This window comes from Galeopterus variegatus, unplaced genomic scaffold (assembly GCF_000696425.1).
Source record: "Galeopterus variegatus unplaced genomic scaffold, G_variegatus-3.0.2 Scaffold1495, whole genome shotgun sequence".
Classification (NCBI taxonomy): domain Eukaryota; kingdom Metazoa; phylum Chordata; class Mammalia; order Dermoptera; family Cynocephalidae; genus Galeopterus; species Galeopterus variegatus.
Window position 1 is genome coordinate 206,732 of NW_007727606.1, and position 19,503 is coordinate 226,234.

The window sequence follows — 19,503 nt, forward strand, 5'->3', positions numbered from 1 at the left end:
ATCATTGATGCATTCGCTCATTCATTCAACAAATATTACTGAATATCTATGGGCAGGGCATTGTCCCCCTAGGTGAGACCAATGCATTTTCCTATTCTGAAGTTCCTCTTCCTGTCACCTGACTCTCTCCTGTCACACCTAATATTGTCTGGAGCTTCCTATTTTTATCTTACACGCTCAGCTCAACTTGACAGTCCAGCCCGTCCTCCCAAGAGAAAGACATTCAAGTTTCCCAGGGCAGGTATATTCAGAAACATGTGAGATATTTGCAATGCCAAGAAATAGAAATTAATACATCCAAGAAAAAGAAAGAGTATTTGTCTTCAAAGAGCCAAAATTCATGAGGAGAGTAGAAATGTGAGGGTATAGAGATCGGGAAGATTGGAATGTATACAGTCAAGGAAAGGAAAGTTGTTTTTACAGTATCTATTGGGTGCCAGAAACTTTCCAATCTGTTTTTATCTAATCATCAAATCATCATTTGAAGTGGTTGTTTAAAAGTGAAACAGGCTCAGAAAGATTAATGCACTTACCTGAGGTCACACAGCTGAGCCAGGCCATGAGGCATGAGGGCAGGTCTTTTGACTCTAAGCCCAGTTCCTTCCACCATATCACAGCTGCCCGGATGCATATTGAGGGGGTGGGGGGAAAATTGAAGAAGGTTCTTTCCGCTTCTCTGGGTTCTGGGTGCCACTAGCTGAATTAAACAACAGGCTGAAGATAGAGCCTATGGCTAGGGTCTGAAAGGCTCACCCTGGCTTGTCCTCCAGCCACGAACCCTTTCCTCTGCAGAGCTGCACCAAGCCAACAGCTCCCCGCTGCTCCGGGCCAGCCACCCCATGGAGCTCTGGTCATGGGAATTGGGAAGTAGAGGCTCCAAGAACCTTTCCCAAAGCCCAGGTGAGAGGGACTCCTTGAGAGGGAAGCAAGGGGATGAGGCAGGGTATAGGGGTGCACCAGCCCAGGCCCCTGCACTGGTTTCTCCTCTGGTCCCTGAGGAGTCTGAGTGGGTGGGGTAGGGGGACAGGAAGCCAAGGGGGCTGGGGTGCAGGCAGGAAGTCTGGGATTTGGGGGCTAACAAGGACTCTGCCATTCTTATACCCAGGCTATTGTTCCCCAGGAGCTGTGTCCCGAGCTCTGGTTGCCCGGCGGGCCCTGGGACCGCAGCTCCTCAGCTCCTCGAATGAGCCGGTCACTCGCCCTCTTCCTCCAGTACCTCTCTCTCCTCGAGGAACCCCCACCCAGAGTCAACAGACCCAGTAAGAGGGCCAGGGTCAGGAAGCAGGGCTGAGGGTTGGGGGTGTGGTGAGCATGCACTGGGATTGTACAGGGGCGGGAAGGGGTGTTCAAGGATGTGAGGACCTGCACTAACCGTGCTGCTGTCACTCTCTTACCCCATCAGGCACTTGGCAGAGCCCCAAGCTCCCTCCTACGCCCCACCACCATCAGAAGCCCCCACCCCCATCCTTAGCTCCAGTCCCCCCAGCCCCCAGACCTCTTCCCTCTCCAGTCCCAGCCCACCTTCCAGTCTCCTGTCCAGCTCTTCACTGTCATCCCTGGGGGAGGATCAGGACAGTGTGCTGACCCCTGAGGAGGTGGCCCTGTGCCTGGAACTCAGTGAGGGCGAAGAGACCCCCAGGTGAGCAGGCTAAGAGATGACCAAAGACTCCAGATAAGCGTGCTACAGGAGTATGCTTGGCCCCTCACCTGGAATGTTTCTGCCGTATGCCACCCTACCCCAGCCTAACCGTTTTGTCTCCCATTTTGCTTCTTCCTAGGAACAGCGTCTCTCCTATGCCAAGGGCTCCATCACCCCCCACCACCTATGGGTACATCAGCGTCCCAGCAGCCTCAGAGCTCGCAGACATGGGCAGGGCTGGAGGAGGGGTGGGGTCGGACAGGGGCGTCTTGTTGTGCCCACCTCGGCCCTGCCCCACCCCCACCCCCAGCGAGGGCTCCTTGGCCAATGGTTGGGGCTCAGCCTCTGAGGACAACGTGCCCAGTGCCAGAGCCAGTCTTGTCAGCTCCTCCGATGGCTCCTTCCTCGCTGATGCCCACTTTGCCCGAGCTCTGGCCGTGGCTGTGGATAGCCTTGGTTTTGGTCTGGAGCCCAGGGAGGCAGACTGCGTCTTCACAGGTACACGGGATCACCCCATCTTACTCCTCACCCCACCCACTAAAATTGACACAGTTCTCGTAAGACCTCCTTTCTCCCCAGTCAATAGGCAAGGCTTCCTAATCTTCATCTTCTTCATGCTTGTCGTTAAAACAGCTAGTTTTTATTGAATGACCCCATAGTAATGTCCCAGGTACACTACTGTAAGTGCTTTATATACATTCAATATTAACAGCAACTCTATGAGGACTATTCTTTGCCCTTCTATCCCAGATGAGGAAACCGTAAGTTAGATAGGTTTATTAACTTGTCCAAGGCCACCCACAGAACAAGGACAGATTGCCCATTTGTAAAGCCTCGAGGCAGCCAATTGCATGGTCCGTTCCCCTGCCTCCAGCACCCTCCTCTTCCCCAGACATGGGTCTCCAGGAACGGTTACTCCACGGCCTCTGCTATTTACTCTCATCCAGAGTTTCAAGTCCCCTCCCTATGGGAAGTTCTCTTTTCTGTCCTGTACTTCCAAACCCTTCCTCGAGCAGAGTGGGACCATCATCTCCGTGTCCCCAGCCCCATACACCCTACCAGATCCCCCTACCCATCTTACTAACCCCAACTCTACCCTTCGCCCGTTAAAAAAACAACCAGGCTTGTGACAAATGAGAGGACAAGGATTATCCAGGATGGAAGTGCCCATAATGGAGGGGGAGGGGGAAGAGGATGCCCAGGGAATGGCAGAGTGAAGAGAGAGTATGTATAGAAGGCCAGAGCTGGGCCGGGGGGAACAGTTCAAGCGATTCTCTCTGAAGAAACCAAGGGGCCAGGCCTCTAGAGATGTGGCCACTGGGAGTGATGGGCTGAGTTGGGGCTAGATTATGTGTAGGGCTGGGTGTATGCCCAAAGCTGGTCCCTAGGGGCTGAGGGTCAACCCCCCACAGACACCTCTACCCTCCGACAGATGCCTCATCACCTCCCTCCCCACGGGATGACCTCTTCCTGTCCCCCACCCTCTCCCTGCCCCTGTGGGAGTGGAGGCCAGACTGGTTGGAGGATGTGGAGATGAACCCCACCCAGCGGCTGGGAAGGGGGCTCCCTCCCTGGCCCCCTGACTCTCAGATCCCTTCCCAGAGAAGTCAGCTCAGCTGTCCTGTGCCCAAGGCTGCTGGTGAGTGTCTGCCTGGCTAATGCAGCCATCTTCACAGGAGGGGTCCTGGGGAGGAGCCAGGAAGAAGCCTGGGTTCTGCTGGGAGACATAAGGAGTGGAGGTGGGGGCTCCTCCTCCCCAGCAGGGATGACTCCACTCTCCTTCCATTTCTTCTGTAGATTCTTCCTGAACTGTGTTCCTGACACTGCCGAGAAGAGGATCTGAACCACCTCTGCTGTCAGCTATGAGGCCTGGCTGTGGCGTGTGGCTCTTGGCCTGTGTTTCTCTGCCTCCAGGAGAGTTCCCCCTCCAGGATTGTGAAAACAAATGAAAGCAAAACAAAATAAGAGCAAAGCAGACCTGGAGCCTCAGTGGGGGCAGAACATCCTTCCCACCTGACTCCCAGACATTGCTTTCTCCTCTGCTCCATCCACCCCCACAGCCAGGTGGTTTTGGCTATGGAGAAGCCCTGTCTCCTGCTCTCCCCACCCACCCACTGGGACCATGGGAAGTGTGTTTGTGGGGGACAGCCGAGGCTGGTGGGAGAGGGCTGCAGAGGACAGCGCTTCTTGGAGCCTCCCCTCCAGCCTACCTGCCACTGCTCCAGAGGCAAGCTCAGCTCTCCCCAACCGCCCCGCATAGTGGCATTAAAGAGAAGCCACCAAGGCAGTGAGGCCCTACCTCAGTGCCAAGGCAAAGTGCTCAAGGCTGGGTATAGAAAGGAAGCTGAGGGAAGAGAGTTGTAGGAGTGTGGGACAAAAGCACCCTCCTCATAAAGTTGTCACTATGATCTTAAAGAATTTGATACTATAAAACTGTAAAGACTTGAGTTCTGTGAGATCATTTCCTGGGGCACCTTTTTGGGGAGGGCACTTGGAGACATGACAAGGGTTACCTGAGTTAGGAAGGGATCAAGCATTCATTGACACTCGGGGGGTGTCGCTTACTTCTGTTCTGCACTTAGGGAAGAATGACATGCATCCATGGGATTTTAAGCAGAATCTGGAGAAGGGAGAGGTGGGGGAGTTTCAGGGTCTGCTGGTCCTGGCAACTTACCCTGAGAAGAAAACTTCTGCTTTCAGTGGTCCCAGCCCCACTCCACAAAGAACAGTCCTCGATCGTTTCTTAAAAGACAAAGTAGCTAAATTCCACAAAAGGTAGAACCACCTGTCATGACTGGCTGGTGAACATCCTTCCAAAAAAAAAACAACAAAGCAGAGACATGACGTTTCTTAAAAGACAAAGTAGCTAAATTCCACAAAAGGTAGAAACACCTGTCATGACTGGCTGGTGAACATCCTTCCAAAAAAAAAACAACAAAGCAGAGACATGGATCTCGGAGCAGGACTTCCAGGGCCCAAGCCACAGAAAGCCACTGGAGAGCAGGCAGGTCTGTGCCTTCCTCACATGGTGGGAAAGGTCAGGGGCAGAATCCACAAGTTGGGGGTTGCTACAGAGCATGACCAGGATCACAAGAAGACACCTTCAGGGAGGACTGATTCAAAAGCAGACCCTGAAAGGAGGTGCTAATCTCCCAAACCCAGCAGCTCTACCTGGAGGCCACTCTGACTTCAGAGGCCGAGTGGGGTGGGACCGGGGGACTGGGTGCTTTCTGAGCTGTGTTAATCAGGCCTGACTGGGCTGGATTTTCTTGATCTCAAGAGGAGGAATCAGTTCTCTGGATACACATCCGTTCCTCTCTGTTTGCTTTTCCTTTTTTGGATTTTGTTTTTCTTTTAGCTTCCTGGTAAAATTCCTTTTGAAAACATTCCAACCCTGTTTGTCAGACTGAAAAGGAAAGAGGGATATGTACACACTTAGGTCCAAGCGGCAGGCAAGGTCAGAATCTGGGCATGGAGGCCAGTGCCACACCCAGGAGTCCAGGGCTGTCGCTGAGCAGAGGAAGCAAAGCCTCAGGGGACCGGTGAGTGGACAGGCTGTGGGGAGGGAGTGATGGGGACTATGGCCTTCATGGCCAATAGTCCTAACAATTCTGTGCCAGCCAAACTGATCACATCTGGCCCAATCTGGCCAGGAGGTGCCTGTTTACACATACCCTCTGGGAGAACCAGCTGGTCTGAGAAAACATGCTCTTCCTCCTTGCCTGGGGTTTTCCCCAGAACCTCCTCCTTTCTTTGAGTTTTTAAAAATTATTTTTATTGCAAGGGGCATGTTTCCTTACAGAAGAGCAGATATAGCCCAGAGGAGGGATCTGAAAAGAGCCTGGATTGCTCCTCTGCAGGTGGGACAAGTGTCCATTATTGACTATTTGGAAAGTCTCTATAGTTGTGACTGGGGACAGTGGGCTTCAGCTCCTTCAGGAAGCAGGACAGGTCAGTGTCTCTTATCACCTGTCCCCATCTACTGCTTTTGTCAGAAGTTCAAAGAAAGCAGAAGCTACCAGTGTGCACTGATATACACAACTCTCGCAGCTCCCTTCTTCCCAACATCCTGCATAAAACCAGACAAAGAGAACCCAGGGCTCTGATCATACCTTTTTTTATTGTTTTTTGTTTTTTTTACAAATTGGTCTCAGTTAGACAGAGATGCGGAAGAGCTGGCTCTCTGGCTCCTAAGCCAATGGAAGCCAATGGGCTCCGTGAAGCCCAAGCATCATTGCTGGGATGGAAGAGACACATCCCTGCTCCTCTTTGCTCCCACTCTCGTTTACCAGGATAGGTAAACCCCTATCCACCCCCTTCCCTGTGGAACTCTCCATATTCTCATTGCTTCATCAAGGGTCATCTTGGTTCCTAGAGAAAGAAAGAGAGAGAGAGAGAGAGAGAGAGAGAGAGAGAGAGAGAGGCTATTTTTGTAAAGCCCTGGGCCAGAGCAAACAGGCCACAGGAGGGGACCAGCCTTTCCCCTAATCCAGTCCTCCTACGGGAGCCCAGGCCCCTCTGCTATATGTCATCTTTCTCTCACCCCTTGTCACTTCTTCTACAAGATTATTCCTTTCTCCTTCACTCACTGGGTCCCCCCCTTTTGACATTCCTCCGCAAGCCCTTTTCTACCTTCCTGTTTTCAATCACCCTCCTTAGCCCTCTGCTCTCATTTTTCTGTGATCTTAGCCCCCACCTCACGACATTTCTGTCCTGGCCTTTGGTTCCGGCTCTGGCTCCGGTTTCGTCCAGGCCCCCGAGAGCCCCGAGAGCCCCGAGAGCTGCCGGAGCCCCTTGAAGAGTTGCTGCCAGCTGTGGAACAGGTGCTGGCGCCCTGGCCCCGGGACAGGAAGCTTGGTCTGCTGTATGGGAGCCAGGCCTCTTCTGCAGCACAAGAGAGAAGGGTAGCTGGGCCCAGAACATTGCCACTTGCCCACCTTGCCACCCCGGCCACAGTCCCAGCTCTGGGAGGAAACTGAAGGGCAGGCACAGGGCTCAGCCATCCTGGGGACTGAGGAGAAGCAGAGTGCCCAGCACATGGCCTTGACCTTACAGGCACTCAGAAACCAGACAGACCCTTGGGAAGGGGGACAGAGCATCCAGAACCCACTCTTTCCCTGTCTGGGCTTCAGTCCTGGAAAAGGACACAACTTGGGGACTACAGGGGGTTTTGCTCAGAGACAGAGAAACAAGTGAGTCTCTGATGTTGATCAAATGCATGAGCCAACTGAAGGTGAAGGGTGAGCTGGGCACCATCTGCACTATCAGCATCCAGTCCCAAAGCCCACCTTCTCATGCAGCAGTGGCCATCCGCCCGCCCTGGCCCTCCTTACCATTCAGGTGCAGCCCCCGCTGGGCCCCCAGAGGCACAGCCTGCACTACTCTCCTGTCCCCACTGCGCTCTCGCTCCAAGGAAGACACGCTGCCCACTGCTCTCAGCCCTAAGGCCCAGCTTGCCTCTTCATCTGGTGGCGGCAAGGGTGGTGGGGGCAAGTCTGGGGAGAGACCTGTTTTCAGCAGAGCCTCCCGCCTCTCTGGACACTACACCTTCTCCCACCTCCATTCCCTGGCACCAGGAGGCTGTGCAGGAACAGCCCAAGATTGGGGTTCACTTGTGCTCCCTCCTCCAGCCTCTGGAGCTCACCTTTGGTTTCCTTCCCATCACCCCCACTGCCTGTCACCATCTCCCAGGTGCACTGTCCCCTCACCCCCAGGGCTTTGCTCCTTCCTGTAGGGAAGAGCCTTGGGTTTCTTCCGGATTTGGGCACGGGCTCCTTGAAGTGGGGGCGTCATCTCCTCAGGCACCTGCCGGGTTCTCCCTGCAGCATTAGGAGATGGGCAGAGGAATGGCTAAGGGAGAGGGCCAGGACGGGAGACTGAGGGTGAAGGGGAAACAAGCTTTGGAGGGGGTACGGGGAGGAATGGTGAGTTGAGGGTTCTACAGACTCACCTGGGGTACTGCTGGATGTACTAGGGACAGGGCTGGGGCTGAGGTGATGGGAGGCTGGGGGGCCAGCACCCAGGCCATCAGGCCTCCTTTCATGGCCACTCAGAGTGGGCTGGGATACACTGAGAGGGGAACCTGGCCCAAGGGGCACCCTCCTGCAATGACATGAGGCCTCAGCATTGGTTCCCTCCAGAAAAACTAAGTGCCTACCATGTGCCAGTCACTGTGCTAGACACAGCCTATGCTCCGATGAACAAGACACAGCCTCTGCCCCACAAGGCCTCCCAAGCTAGGGAAGCATGAGGACGGCCATGTTTGAAATGCCTCAGAAAGCTTGCAGTCACTCCAGTGGACAGTCGGTCAGAATGGAGCGAGAGACCTTGTCAGCTTCCACGTTCCTCCCCAAATCACACTTCTACACTGACACGGCCCTGAGACCTCTGTACCCTAGATCTATCCACGCATCCATCCATCTTTCCATCCATCCTTCCATTTACCCACCGAATAGACATGTACCAAGGGTGTGTAATGTGTAAGGTACTATATACTTCCCTACCTGGGCATCTGATGGAGATGGGGAATGTCAGTGGGGGGCTGGGGAGGGTCAGGAGGCCCACCGAATAGACATGTACCAAGGGTGTGTAATGTGTAAGGTACTATATACCTCCCTACCTGGGCATCTGATGGAGATGGGGAATGTCAGTGGGGGGCTGGGGAGGGTCAGGAGGTGAGGGGGTGAGAGTGGCTGTGGACTGCTCTCCGTAGGAGGGTGTGGGAGAGGGGGTTTCCCCACGGGATGGAGTGACCAGGCATCCTCCACTGGAGCTGGCCTCGGTCAGGTGGCTTCTCTCAGGCATTGGCAGGCACCACTCTTCTGGCTCTGAGCTGAAGGCAAAGAGGCAGGAGAGGAGGGAAGGACTAAGTAGCTTCCATATCTTCCCCTTGGCCTTCCCTTCCTCTGCCAGCGTCTCAGCTGGGCTGGTCCACGTATGTAGGGCATCTGCAGCAGGGAGTGTCCTTACCTGCCCTCCAGCTCCTCCTCAGGCCCCTCTAGGCAGCTCAGTTCACAGGAAGGGGGAGGAGGTGGCAGGGCCTCTGGCCAGTTCAGAGAGGGCATCTGCACAGGTTTTCCTAGAAGCTTTACTTTGCCTCCCCTGGTTCCTGAGGGTAGTAGTATAGAGGCACATTGAGAACGGGCAGGAAAGAGCCAGAGATGTGACATGTCAGAAAGAAGTGCCAGGTGAAATGCCAGAGGGTCAGGGATACTCTGGTCAGGGCTACAATGGGGGTATTGGGAATTGCAGTCATACCACTCTCCCCCTGGCTCCACTCTGGTGGAGCGTACTGGCTCCAGGTGCCTGGATCCCCTGAGGTGTGCTGGGGGAAACCCCCATGGAAGGTCTGCAGCTCCTCCCCAGCTGGGTCGATGGTGCTGTAGACGGGACCCTCGCCAGGGGCAACAGTGCCCCGGGCTGTCTGAGCCAGGTATAGGGAGATTCCTGCTTCTGGGGAGAAGAAAGAGGAAGGCCAAGGGAGAAGCCAGGGGGTAGAGACAGAAAAATAGAGGACAACAGGAGAATGGAGGGCAAAAGGAGATCCCACATGATCAACTTCTCCTCCCACCCTGAACCTTGCATTGCAAACCAGGTTAAAGGTAGGTCTCAGGGAAGTGCCCCAGCTCGTATTCTCTCCAAGGACTGACCCACCTCAGGAAGGCTGGGATTCCTTGGCTCCCCTCAGTGTGCCCCACTAGGTTGAGAGAAGTGTGCTGGAGGCCAAGTGTGCCCCTGAGGGAATTAGAACTCCTCACCATTGTAATATCTGTCGTCTGGGTCAGGATTGCTGGGGCAGCAGCTTCCCCTGGGTTCCTGGGCTGAGGGGCTTCGAGATGGGTGGGGCCACGAGTCTGCTAGCCATGGGTAGGGGGCAGGACCAAGGCCCATGGGTGGCCTGAGGAAGAGCAGGTGAACGCTGGGGAGGGAGAGCCTCAAGCGGCCAGCAAAGGTAATGGAGGTATCGGGAATCAAGTCTTGGGACAGTCACGGTGTTTAGGACGGGGAGACGCTCATCACGGGAGGCAGTGAGGCCCGGAGAGAAGATGAGAATTACCTGGAACTGGCTCCAGAGAGGCCCTCTGAGTGTGGGAAGGACACTGGGGAAGACGAGGGGGAGAATGAGTGAGAGGAGAGGCCGCACTGGCGATGTGAACCCCACTGGGGCAGAGAGGGCTTACCTGCAGGTGTGTAGGCAAAGGAGGCTTCCGAAAAGGAACCCGCGGGGAGAAGAGGAGGGGAAAGGAGAAGGGTCAGAGATACCCATATGCTTGTCCATTCCTTGGCCCTGGTCCCAATTCCACCACTCAGGCTGTCCCCTGGACCAATTTCTTTTTCTTTCTTTCTTTCTTTCTTTTTTGACCGGTAAGGGTATTGCAACCCTCGGCACGGTGTTGTCCGCACAACGCTCAGCGAGTGAGCGCACCGGCCATCCCTATATAGGATCCGAACCCGCGGCCTCCGCGCTACCAGCGCCGCTCTCTCCCGAGTGAGCCACGGGCCGGCCCCCCTGGACCAATTTCTGATGAATTTCTGGAGATGGGACTCAGATATCAGCATTTTTCCAAAGCTCCCCAAGTATCCTATATGTAGCCCAGATTGAAAACCACTGACCTCTGAGACCTCAGAATCTCTCCAGAGATTCTCCCCTTACTAGGGAGAAGCAGAACTCAAGTCGCCTCCTTTCAGCGGGCCCCGCCTTTCCACCCAGGCTGGTCTCAAAATTTACAGCCCGGGACCCTGGCCACACCCCCTGCAGGACCCGCCCCTCCGTCCCCGGCCCCTGATAACGTGCCCCTTCTTTACTGAGACTGAGCTGCAAAGCCTGCCTTCTTCTCGGGGCTTCTCAGGGCCAAATCTCGCGCCCCTCCCCAGATCCAGGTCCTGCCCCCTCTTGCCACCCCTGTCCCCCTTCCCCTAGTCCTGACCCCGCCCCTCCCCAGCGGGCCCGCCCCGCTCCCTCCAGGCTCGCTCCACCGCGGCGCGGTGCTCACCCGTGTAGTGGCTGAGCTCTTTGCGCTGTCTCCGGCGCCGGTAGAGGGCGGCACAGAGCCCGAGCAGCAGCGCTCCGCAGGCCGCGCCGCTGCCCGCCAGGAAGGCAGGCTCCCGCAGCACCCTCGCCAGCCGCTCCGCCAGCCCGGGGCCCACCTCGAGCCCAGGCTCCAGCTCCGGCCGGGACGCTGTGGGGGTCGGAGAGGTGAGGGGAGGAGCGGCCCGAAACCCAGGAGTCGAGAAGGGGCTATTCCTGCCCCTCAGGCACAGCTACCCCAGGATCCCCGCCCCCCGCAAGTCTCCCAGCCGGGTCCGCCCACGCCCACCTCCGGACTCACGCAGCTGCACCAACACCGGGGCGCTGGCCACGCCCACGCCAGCGCTGGTGGCCGCCGCGACCTGGGTCCGGTAGAGGAGACCCGGCAGCAGTCCCCGGAGCATCGTGGCGCGTGCCCCGCCGGCCACGGACCGGTTGAGGTGGAAGCGGCTCTCGTTGCCCAGGCACCAGATCTAGGGAGTCCCAGAACCGGGTTTAGAGTCAGAGAGGGGATTCCGGCCTCACAGGGGAACTTGAGTCTCCGAATGGTAGAGGGGGCTTAGCCAGGCTTAATGCAACCTGGAGACTACACTCTGAACCACTCACCTCTCCCCTAACCTCATCCCCAAACCCAGAGCCGGCCCTAGGTTCCCTCCACCCACATCCTAGCCCTAGGTCTTCCCCTACTTCCCCCAGCTCCTCCAGCCCTCCGGTCCAGTTCCTTCTAAAACCCTGTACCTGGTATTCCGTGATGACTCCGTTTTGCTGGGAGGGCAGTGGAGGTTCCCAGGACACAGCGATACTGCTGTTACCGTCACCCCCCAAGGCCACTGTCACTCCCTGGGGGGGACCACTGGGGGCTGGGCCAGGTTGAAGTATGGTGAGAAAGACAGTCATTGCAAGCTGCCCCTCCTGCCCCGACCTCCCCCTCCCTGTTCTAACATCTTAGGGAACTGAGAGGCTCCCTCCTTTCTACCCACTCACCTAGCTCCCCCTGCAAACTTCCATCCTCCCCCGATCCTGCTTCCCACACGTCTTCCCATCAGCTCTGTGATGCTCCTTACCCTCCTCAGGAATGCTTCTGGTTACAAGGGGGCTTTCAGACCCCAGCCCCTCTTGGCCTTGGGCTTGCACCTTGACCTGGATTTGGGTCCCTGGAGGGAGTCCTCTTAACACAGTACTTTGCTCGTTTGGGGACTGTAGGTCCAGCACTGTCCAGCTTCCCCCATCAGGGCCTGCTGCCCTCCAAGACACCCGGAAACCTTGGACCAGCTCAACTGGGCCATCCACCTGTAGAAAACAGGACAAGGTGACCAAAGGGCGAAGCTGGGGCCATACAGGTCCTCCAGGCCCAGCCCCCTCTCTACTCATGCCACCTTCCCCAGCAACTCACCTCCCACTTTCCTGTACTCATCCATGTTCCCTATCACTGTCCCTACCCTTAACCTTATCCCTATATCATACTCACAGTCCAGGAAACCTGCAGGGTCCGGGGACCAAGGACTATGGGCTCCTGCATATGTACAGCCACTTCAGCCAGTCCCCGCTGGCCTCTCCATGGGTCCTCTACCGGCCTGGATGGGTTGCTGTCTGTTGACCCAAGAGTCCACTTAGCAGAGGCCATCAGGGGCATGGAGACATGACTGAGAGTGTACTCAGGTCCTACCTCTGTCCCGCCCCGTAGACTGTACTACTTAGTACTCCAGAGCACACCCCAGGATCAGAAGGGGGCTGGTCAGGGAAATAGCTTCCAGAGGTGGGCTTGGGTGTCCAGCTAACATGAGTGTCCTTTGTACATAACTACATATGAATCCTTTAAAGTCCTCAGTTCCTCATCTCTAACATCAAAATGACCCCTCCAAGGTCCCTTTTAGTCTTAATGATCTATATTATCTATGGGTAAAAGGCTCAGAAGTGAGGAGCTACCAAGATGAATGAATACCCTCTCACTCCCTCCTCTCTTGTTCCTTCAATGAGAGGGAAGCCTTTCTCTCACTCCCTCCTCTCTTGTTCCTTCAATGAGAGGGAAGCATGGCCTTCTATTCCAGGCTGGGCCACCGGTATAGACCTGGCATAGCAGGAAAGAACTCTATGAACTGCCACAGTGCCATGGTTTTGGGGAGGGAGGTGCTCACTCCCTCCTCTCTTGTTCCTTCAATGAGAGGGAAGCATGGCCTTCTATTCCAGGCTGGGCCACCGGTATAGACCTAGCATAGCAGGAAAGAACTCTATGAACTGCCACAGTGCCATGGTTTTGGGGAGGGAGGTGCTCTGCCATGTCACATGTCATATCCATGAGCCCAGGCACTCTGACCTCACTCACCCTGCGTGCGGACAGGCTCAGAGACAGGGCTGGGCTCACTGAGGCCCCAGGCTCCCACAGCTCGCACCAGGAACAGATAGATGGTATTGGGCTGCAAACCACTGACCGTGTGTGTCTCCAGCTGCACACCATCTGCCACTGTCTGCCACGTGTTGCCAGCTGCTTGGCTACAACAGGAATGAGGTGACAGGGCTGTCTAAGCCAGGACCCCCCAACCTGTCTACTCCATCTCATCCATTCTCTATGGACCACTACTACCTCCTCACTTTGGAAGAGGGGACTGGAGAATTCCTCCCCACAATAGCAAAGACCCTAAGGACATACGGTCCCCTCCCTTTAACTCCCCAGCTTTGCATTGAAACTTTTCTCCATACCTGAAGGCTTCTATCACATAAGAGGTGACTGTGGCTCCAGCCTGCAGATTAGGCTTCCAGGTCAGGGTAATGCTGTTCTTGGTGATCTCAGTGACCATTGGCTGAGAGGGAGGCCCCGGAGGGACACGGGTTTCCATAGGGGGGTCTGGTGATGCTCCCCAGTCTTCTGCAGTGGAAGATAATCTTTAAGTAGAAGGATGGGAAAAGGATGGCCCCAGTGTAAACTGCCTTCTTTCCATAGGAGCTGTGACAGTGGTGACAGTCAGAGGGGGACATAGTATACTAACCCCTACTCACATCTGCCTCCCAAGGGCACAACTTCTGTCCTCCTTATTCCCACCACTAGGGCCGTGACATTTGGAAGATAAGATTAGTCCTTGGGTTTGGGGAGGTATTGACTAACTTTGAAGAAGATTTGGAGAAAGGGGCTGGTAAAACAAGGGAACGAAGGAAAAACTCACCCCGCATCCTGAGCCAGCCACTCCAGGTGGCCTCCCCTATGGAACTCTTGGCCACACAGCTGTAGAAACCCACATCCATCTCCTGTAGGGGAGGGTAGAGCACAGGCAAACTGGGAGGGGTGACAGAAGGATGGGGAGGATGTAGGACACTTTAGGGGGTCTGAGACAACAGAGTGCAGATATGAGGCCTAGTGGGTACTTACTTACTAGAGGTGGGAATGTGGACCAGATAGCCATTCTCAGTTAGTAGGGCCCCAGAGGTGACACTCACCTGCACTTTAGTGATGTGCAGTGTGCCATTGGCCATTAGGTTGAGCTGGAGGTCATCCACCTGCAGCCACTGGCCATCCTTCTTCCACTGGACACTGGGTTGAGGGTTCCCAGTCACTCTGCATGGCAGCCATGCAGAGGAGCCAAGTGCCAGCGTCTGATTGGCTGGTCCCTGGAGGATGACCGGAGGCATCCCATCCAAGGAGGCTGCAAAAGGAAGAAGTTAGAGTACTCAGGGGAGGTGCCTATGTTCAGGCAACCAGCCCCTTGTCCTCATCCGCTCCTTCACCTTCTCATCAAACCTCCCCCTCCATCAAAGGGGGCTTTGATCATCAACTGTACTCTCTCTGCCTGGGACCAGCCATCCATTAGTGACTTCTGCTGCTGGTGTCCAAATTTCAAGGACATGCCTCAGGAACACGGTTCTACCTTTGCAGACATATTTCATAGAACCCAAGAGAAACAGATCCCTTTAAACCATTCTTTCCTTCCAGGCCGTGGGTCCAGCCTTATCTCCATGGGCATGTACCTCCTTTTATCTCCAGCATGGCCTTGGCCAGGATGCTGCCAGCCACACTGACAGCCTGGCACACATAGTAGCCAGCATCCCCATGCTGCACTCCAGTGATGCTGAGCTGGCCTCTTGGAGAGACTGAGAAGCGCCCTGTGGGCTGAAGCGTCTGGCTGGCAAAAAGCAGGACCTGGAGGCAGAGCAAGGAACCAAGGTGGGGAATAGGCAGGCAGTTGGGCGGGAGAGTTCCCCAATTCCCATCAACTCTGGAATCCAGAGAATTCCTAAGGTTCTAGTTCATACTCTGTCCCCAGCCAGTGATGTGACCTTGGTCACATTTATTAATAGGTTCATTTAATAGTTAAACCTATTCACAAAAATGAGGACATTTTATTAAATGATTTTGGAGTCCACTTCCCAACTCTGTGACTTATTAGTGGAAAACTCTAAGCAAGCTAGTTAACCTTCCTGAGCCCCAATTTCCCTAAATTTGACACTTACAGGATAGTTATGAGGATTAAATGAAGTAGTCAGCCAAGTCTTCTAACACATTTTGTGATAGATGTTAAATAATTTCCCCTTCTTTCTGGCTTTAACATTTTTCATTAGAAAAAAAAAACCTTTTCATTTTCCAAAATGGAAAGATTCTCCAAGGAATTACATCCAGGACTGTTTGCTACTACCTAAACATATTATTATCACTTATAAAACAGTGTCCAACATGTCCCAGGCCTTTAAAATTTGTGATCTTATTTAATCCTCTCAAATAACCTTCAGGGGTTTCTGGGAAGGCTACCAAAGGTAAAACAAAAGCCCCAGAGAACGTCTGCAGAATATAGAGGAAGAGAGGGAGGCTGTGACCCAGAAGAAAAACTGGTGGGAAAGGCCTTGGAGATGGCCACTTACTTGACTCCCTTCCTTCTGCCAGAAGATGGCAGGTGGGGGGTTTCCTTTGGTCTCGCACTGGAAAGCCACACTCTCTCCAGGAGCTGCCATCTGGTCCTGGGGCTGCGTCACCAACTGGGGTGGGACTGGGAAGCAGGGGGTGAGATAAAGGAACAGGGAGTCAGTGGTACTAAGAAGGGAGACTGACGGAATAGAGAGAGAAGCCAAGGCTGGCTTAAGTCACAGCAGATGTCCATCTCTTGCTGTTTAGCTTTCTCCTCCTCTCTCTCCTTCCAGGAGACTCAGGTGACCCACCCACATCTCCTGCTCTATCCTTTCTCCCCTATTCTCCTCCACTCTGACCCATCCTCTGCCTTCCTTCATCTCATCCCTGCTGCAGGCAGTCCCAGGTGGAGCCCTCACCGTGAACACTGAGGGAGCCAGATGCTTCAGCGCGGCCCATGCTGTTCTCCGCCACACAGGTATAAGTCCCCTCATCTTCAGCACTCACGTGCCCAATCCAAAGGCTGTGGTCACTCCGGATCTCATACCTGCTCCACTCCCCACCCGCAGGCTGGGTTGGCCACAGCTACAGATCCCTTTTCTCTCCCCCAGGACAGACAGCAGGATCATAGTACATAAAGATATGGCAGGATTCAACAGGGGCAGAAGCTGGAACTCATGGACCAATGAATAGAACTGGGGACTGGATAGGACAGGGGCCAAAGGCTCTGGGGAACAACAGACTTTTCTGTGCCCTCAAGTGAGAAGGCGTCTGCCTTCCAGTTTTCTAGGGCAGGGAGCCAATGAATAGAACTGGGGACTGGATAGGACAGGGGCCAAAGGCTCTGGGGAACAGACTTTTCTGTGCCCTCAAGTGAGAAGGCGTCTGCCTTCCAGTTTTCTAGGGCAGGGAAGGCTCTTGAGCTGGTTGGGTCTCCTTATAGGCAGGAAGAGGGGGTTTCTCACCTGCCTGTGGGCAGTTCCCCATCCTCCTTGCGCCAGTGTAGATGAGGCGGGGGATCTCCCTGCACTTCACATAGGAAATTCACAGGGGCATCAGCCAGGACCACCTGATTCACTGGTCTGCGCAGGAATGAGGGACGCTCTACAGGGTGGGAGTGAGTGAACACTCAGGGGGTCTGTGCATCTACTTAGTCTCCTGGCCACCTGCTCCCATAACTCCAAAAATCCCTTTGCCTGGGCCAGCCCGTGGCTCACTTGGGAGAGTGCAGTGCTGATAACACCAAGGCCACGGGTTCGGATCCCTATATAGGGATGGCCTGTTTGCTCACTTGGGAGAGCGTGTTGCTGACAACACCAAGTCAAGGGTTAAGACCCCTCTACCGGTCATCTTTTTTAAAAATTAAAAAAAAAAATCCCTTTGCCTACCCAGGACCACAAGTTCAGCTGCCCCACTCTCCCGTTCTCCTGCCATGTTGGAGGCCACGCACACATACGTCCCTGCATCACTCTTGAGTGTATGTGACATCATCAGCTTCCCTCCACGGATCTGCAGAGCCATCAAAGCACATACGTATGTGTGCATATATGTATATGTGAAGCATATAGTATATATGGTTTACATATATATAACGTTTATTTGATCCTCACAGCAAGCCAATGAAGAAAACCAATGAAGTTGACCCATGTGTCAGATAAGGAGTCAACCTACCCTCCTTATCCCTCATTCAATAGCTGACTCTCAGTCTCTGGTCAGCTGATGCCCTGATCTCAAATCTTCCATCTTGTCATCTCCAAGACATTATTCTCTGCCTCTTCAAGACGCTTAGATGCAGGCCTTCCTCCTTGAGATGGCCCTGGACCCCTAGCCTATGGTCCTGCCTCTCATGGGGTCCCCAGCCATGGCCCCGTCCCTCACCGTGATCCTTCCCTCTTCTTCCTTGACTCTTGCACTGTCCTTCTTCCAGGACACGGAGGGCTCCGGGCGGCCCTGGGCCCCCTAGCCTATGGTCCTGCCTCTCATGGGGTCCCCAGCCATGGCCCCGTCCCTCACCGTGATCCTTCCTTCTTCTTCCTTGACTCTTGCACTGTCCTTCTTCCAGGACACGGAGGGCTCCGGGTGGCCGCGGGGGGGCACGCATTCCATTACTGCTGGCTCCCCCACTGCCACCACCACGTTCCCAGGAGACTGCCGGAAATCATCCCGGAGGACTGAAGAAGGGTGGGGAAGGGGGGCAGGGAGGGAGGGATAGGTCAGGAGAATAAACAGGATGTGCGGATGAGGACACAGGAAAGTTTTGTCTTGGAGAGGGGTTGAGTGGGCATTAGAAACCAAAACTCGCGGTCCCAAAGGAAGATGCTGAATGGGCTGAGATCCCTGGGGCCCGGTCTGGGTCAGATTGCCTGGTTCCCTCCCGCCTCCCCCAGGCTCTGAAAGCAGCCAGCTAACAACCATGGGACTCTCACCTGCCACTTCCAGCGAGGCGTTTCTGCTTGCCGCTGCCCCCAGGTAGTTGCGGGCCACACAAGTGTAGACACCCTCATCCGGCCGCGCACGGCGCCCGTGCACGATGCGCGGGAAGAAGAGGGCACCGCTGGGCAGCAGCAGGCGGTGTGCGCGTGGGTCCTCGCGCGCAGTGGCCACGCGCGCCCCGTTCTTGTACCACTCGATGTTGGGTCGAGGACGGCCTTCAGCGCGGCAGGGCAGCGTGGCGGGCTCGCCCCGGGAGACCAGCAGATCTGGCGGCTGCTCCACTATGCGCGGCATAGCGTCCTCCGGCCCAACCCTTGACCCTGGGAGCAGGGGGTGACGCAGAGCATTTAGACTGGGAAACCGGGCGGAGAGATTGAGGCTCCAGAGGGAAAGAGAACCCTACCGCCGTCTCATCGCCCGCGCTTCGTCTGCTAGAGCGCAGTCCCCGCCTGCCCACCTTTGCCCACCCTCTCCCTCTGCAGGCTCCAATATCTCCTTATTGGCAGATGCTCCCAGGTTCTTAGTCTCGAAAGGAGATGACTTCAGACAGGCAGATCAGTAGAGGAATCAGGACGAAAACTCCTAGGCCGGCTCTCTAGACGGCCTAAAGACCCCCCGCCTTTTCTTCTGCCAAGTTTAAGTAGGGAATGGCTGGGCTACAGCTTGGCGAGTAGACCGTGCCTCTCGCCGACTGGTTTTCAGTCCCCACCTGCACTGGTTAGCAGATCGTCCTTGCTCAGTGAACAGCCATAAGCGGCGCACCAGAGCCAATACGTTCTTCATTCACCTCTGCATTGTCCCGGTTGTGAAATGGAGAATATGGACCTGCCTGGGGTCCCTCATGAAAGTGAAGACATGGCTGATAGGGCTGGGCCTGAGGCTAGGAGGGGTTCTTCACCTGAACTCTACGAATGGAGCGCCCCACCTGCACTGGTTAGCAGATCGTCCTTGCTCAGTGAACAGCCATACGCGGCGCACCAGAGAAAAAACGTTCTTCATTCACCTCTGCATGGTCCCGGTTGTGAAATGGAGAATATGGACCTGCCTGGGGTCCCTCATGAAAGTGAAGACATGGCTGATAGGGCTGGGCCTGAGGCTAGGAGGGGTTCTTCACCTGAACTCTACGAATGGAGCGCTCTTCTTACTCACACTCCGGACAATCACATGTAGCTGGGGGTTGTTCTCAAATGACAGGGGAAATGTGAGTAATGCTCCTTTTCCAGAGAGGTGCAGTTTTCAACAGATTGTTCTGCTGGTTGATGTAACCAAGAAAGGCTAAGAACCACTGGAAAAGGGATTCCTCTACTTCCCTGGTTCACTCGGACCAGGTCATCTGCATATTCTGTCCCTGACTCTCACTTAGCCTACAGACTTTCATCTTCTGTCGCACCATTTGGGACCCAGGATCCCTGAACCTGTTATATACCCTCCGCTCCCGATCCAGCCATCCGAAGTGGATTTGCAACCCGTGGTGGCCAGTAGGCGCCGCTGCAGCCTTGCTTTTAATCTGGTGTCCTTAACCAACCAGGGGACTACTCCAAGCATCTGTTCCGCCCCGCCCCCCCGCCCCCACCC

The 19,503-nt window shown here is 55.1% G+C and overlaps 2 protein-coding genes across 2 annotated transcripts in view; one reads left to right on the plus strand and one right to left on the minus strand.

The window, feature by feature from the left end:
- The window catches only part of ROBO4 (roundabout, axon guidance receptor, homolog 4 (Drosophila)), a 15,134-nt gene extending 11,048 nt beyond the window's left edge, over nucleotides 1–4,086 (plus strand). Inside the window, exons 13-18 of the mRNA XM_008577331.1 lie at nucleotides 793–900; nucleotides 1,121–1,259; nucleotides 1,403–1,639; nucleotides 1,779–2,137; nucleotides 3,072–3,278; nucleotides 3,437–4,086. Of these exons, the coding sequence (XP_008575553.1) occupies nucleotides 793–900; nucleotides 1,121–1,259; nucleotides 1,403–1,639; nucleotides 1,779–2,137; nucleotides 3,072–3,278; nucleotides 3,437–3,447 (1,061 nt within the window). The 3' untranslated portion in view covers nucleotides 3,448–4,086. The remainder of the gene's footprint in view (nucleotides 1–792; nucleotides 901–1,120; nucleotides 1,260–1,402; nucleotides 1,640–1,778; nucleotides 2,138–3,071; nucleotides 3,279–3,436) is intronic.
- A 1,751-nt stretch (nucleotides 4,087–5,837) lies between these two features.
- ROBO3 (roundabout, axon guidance receptor, homolog 3 (Drosophila)) overlaps nucleotides 5,838–19,503 on the minus strand; it is a 16,671-nt gene continuing 3,005 nt past the window's right edge. The window contains exons 2-28 of the mRNA XM_008577332.1: nucleotides 17,922–18,248; nucleotides 17,509–17,666; nucleotides 16,884–17,004; nucleotides 16,461–16,599; nucleotides 15,915–16,042; nucleotides 15,513–15,637; nucleotides 14,625–14,796; nucleotides 14,097–14,302; nucleotides 13,826–13,907; nucleotides 13,365–13,530; nucleotides 12,991–13,157; nucleotides 12,136–12,257; nucleotides 11,732–11,957; nucleotides 11,406–11,527; nucleotides 10,969–11,140; nucleotides 10,633–10,818; nucleotides 9,820–9,843; nucleotides 9,696–9,738; nucleotides 9,397–9,536; nucleotides 8,897–9,091; nucleotides 8,609–8,747; nucleotides 8,259–8,471; nucleotides 7,590–7,741; nucleotides 7,348–7,458; nucleotides 6,973–7,134; nucleotides 6,336–6,523; nucleotides 5,838–6,010 (exon numbers count right to left, since the gene is read on the minus strand). Of these exons, the coding sequence (XP_008575554.1) occupies nucleotides 5,999–6,010; nucleotides 6,336–6,523; nucleotides 6,973–7,134; nucleotides 7,348–7,458; nucleotides 7,590–7,741; nucleotides 8,259–8,471; nucleotides 8,609–8,747; nucleotides 8,897–9,091; nucleotides 9,397–9,536; nucleotides 9,696–9,738; nucleotides 9,820–9,843; nucleotides 10,633–10,818; nucleotides 10,969–11,140; nucleotides 11,406–11,527; nucleotides 11,732–11,957; nucleotides 12,136–12,257; nucleotides 12,991–13,157; nucleotides 13,365–13,530; nucleotides 13,826–13,907; nucleotides 14,097–14,302; nucleotides 14,625–14,796; nucleotides 15,513–15,637; nucleotides 15,915–16,042; nucleotides 16,461–16,599; nucleotides 16,884–17,004; nucleotides 17,509–17,666; nucleotides 17,922–18,248 (3,998 nt within the window). The 3' untranslated portion in view covers nucleotides 5,838–5,998. The remainder of the gene's footprint in view (nucleotides 6,011–6,335; nucleotides 6,524–6,972; nucleotides 7,135–7,347; nucleotides 7,459–7,589; nucleotides 7,742–8,258; nucleotides 8,472–8,608; nucleotides 8,748–8,896; nucleotides 9,092–9,396; nucleotides 9,537–9,695; nucleotides 9,739–9,819; nucleotides 9,844–10,632; nucleotides 10,819–10,968; nucleotides 11,141–11,405; nucleotides 11,528–11,731; nucleotides 11,958–12,135; nucleotides 12,258–12,990; nucleotides 13,158–13,364; nucleotides 13,531–13,825; nucleotides 13,908–14,096; nucleotides 14,303–14,624; nucleotides 14,797–15,512; nucleotides 15,638–15,914; nucleotides 16,043–16,460; nucleotides 16,600–16,883; nucleotides 17,005–17,508; nucleotides 17,667–17,921; nucleotides 18,249–19,503) is intronic.